Here is an 854-nt window from a genome sequence, read left to right as displayed (position 1 = left end):
GCTTAAAGTCTCATCTGATTGGATGATACTGATCAGAAACTCTTCTTGGGGGCAGCTTCCGCAGTATGAAAAGCACCAACCCTGATGGAACAATCTCCACCAACTGCACGCACATTAATCAACAAAAAATGGATAACCATTAGAAAGTACTACATTACTACATGGAAGGTTCAGAAAGCCTTTTTAATTTGTCACATGATGTAATAAGATTCGATCCCCTCTATAAGAAAGATAATCTAAGCTAAGATCATGTTGAAACCTACCAAATAATAGATGAGGTTAAGAATGGGATGATCCAACACATCCAGATCTGCTTCCTCGTCAAATGCAGATACTGCAAGCTACAATGAAGGTGACAACTAAGACCATGTTGTAAAACCAAAAATCATTCAACAATATACTTGCATCATTTCCATTTATTTGTCGGGGTGTCAGTTTTTGAACATCATCAGAACAATGCATCATCAGTATCCAAAAACATTTGTCCAAGCTCACATCTAGATATATTGATCCAATGATGTAACAAAAAACCAACGGTGATTGATTAAAGAGAACAGAGCGCATAGTATAGCTTTTAAAATGAAAGGAACTAACCATAGTACATCTTATCAAGAAACATGTACAGCAAATAGTTGTCACTGAGCCAACCTGCAAAAGCGAGAAGTTAGGCACCGAAAACTTTTACCAGAGTTTGCTGAAATTTCCCCCAGTGAGACTTGCTGCATGGCTGTATTTGATATTGCAAGTGTATATTTTTCTTCTAAGGTTGAATAGCTTAGAGGAACTCAAAGTTTAGATACGAACCTCGTAAAGCTTCTTTTGACGACCTCTGGATTCAATTGGGAAGCGCCTCA

At 37.7% G+C, this 854-nt stretch overlaps 1 protein-coding gene across 1 annotated transcript in view; it reads right to left on the bottom strand.

Annotated features, from left to right (window-relative positions):
* Positions 1-854, bottom strand: part of LOC107481782 (tobamovirus multiplication protein 1) — a 49,114-nt gene that overhangs the window by 45,724 nt on the left and 2,536 nt on the right. Inside the window, 4 exon segments of the mRNA XM_052258943.1 lie at positions 1-103; positions 264-341; positions 595-648; positions 805-854. Coding sequence (XP_052114903.1) covers positions 11-103; positions 264-341; positions 595-648; positions 805-854 — 275 coding nt within the window. The 3' untranslated portion in view covers positions 1-10.

This window comes from Arachis duranensis, chromosome 3, assembly GCF_000817695.3.
Source record: "Arachis duranensis cultivar V14167 chromosome 3, aradu.V14167.gnm2.J7QH, whole genome shotgun sequence".
Taxonomy (NCBI): domain Eukaryota; kingdom Viridiplantae; phylum Streptophyta; class Magnoliopsida; order Fabales; family Fabaceae; genus Arachis; species Arachis duranensis.
This window is presented reverse-complemented; position numbering and strand designations above follow the sequence as displayed.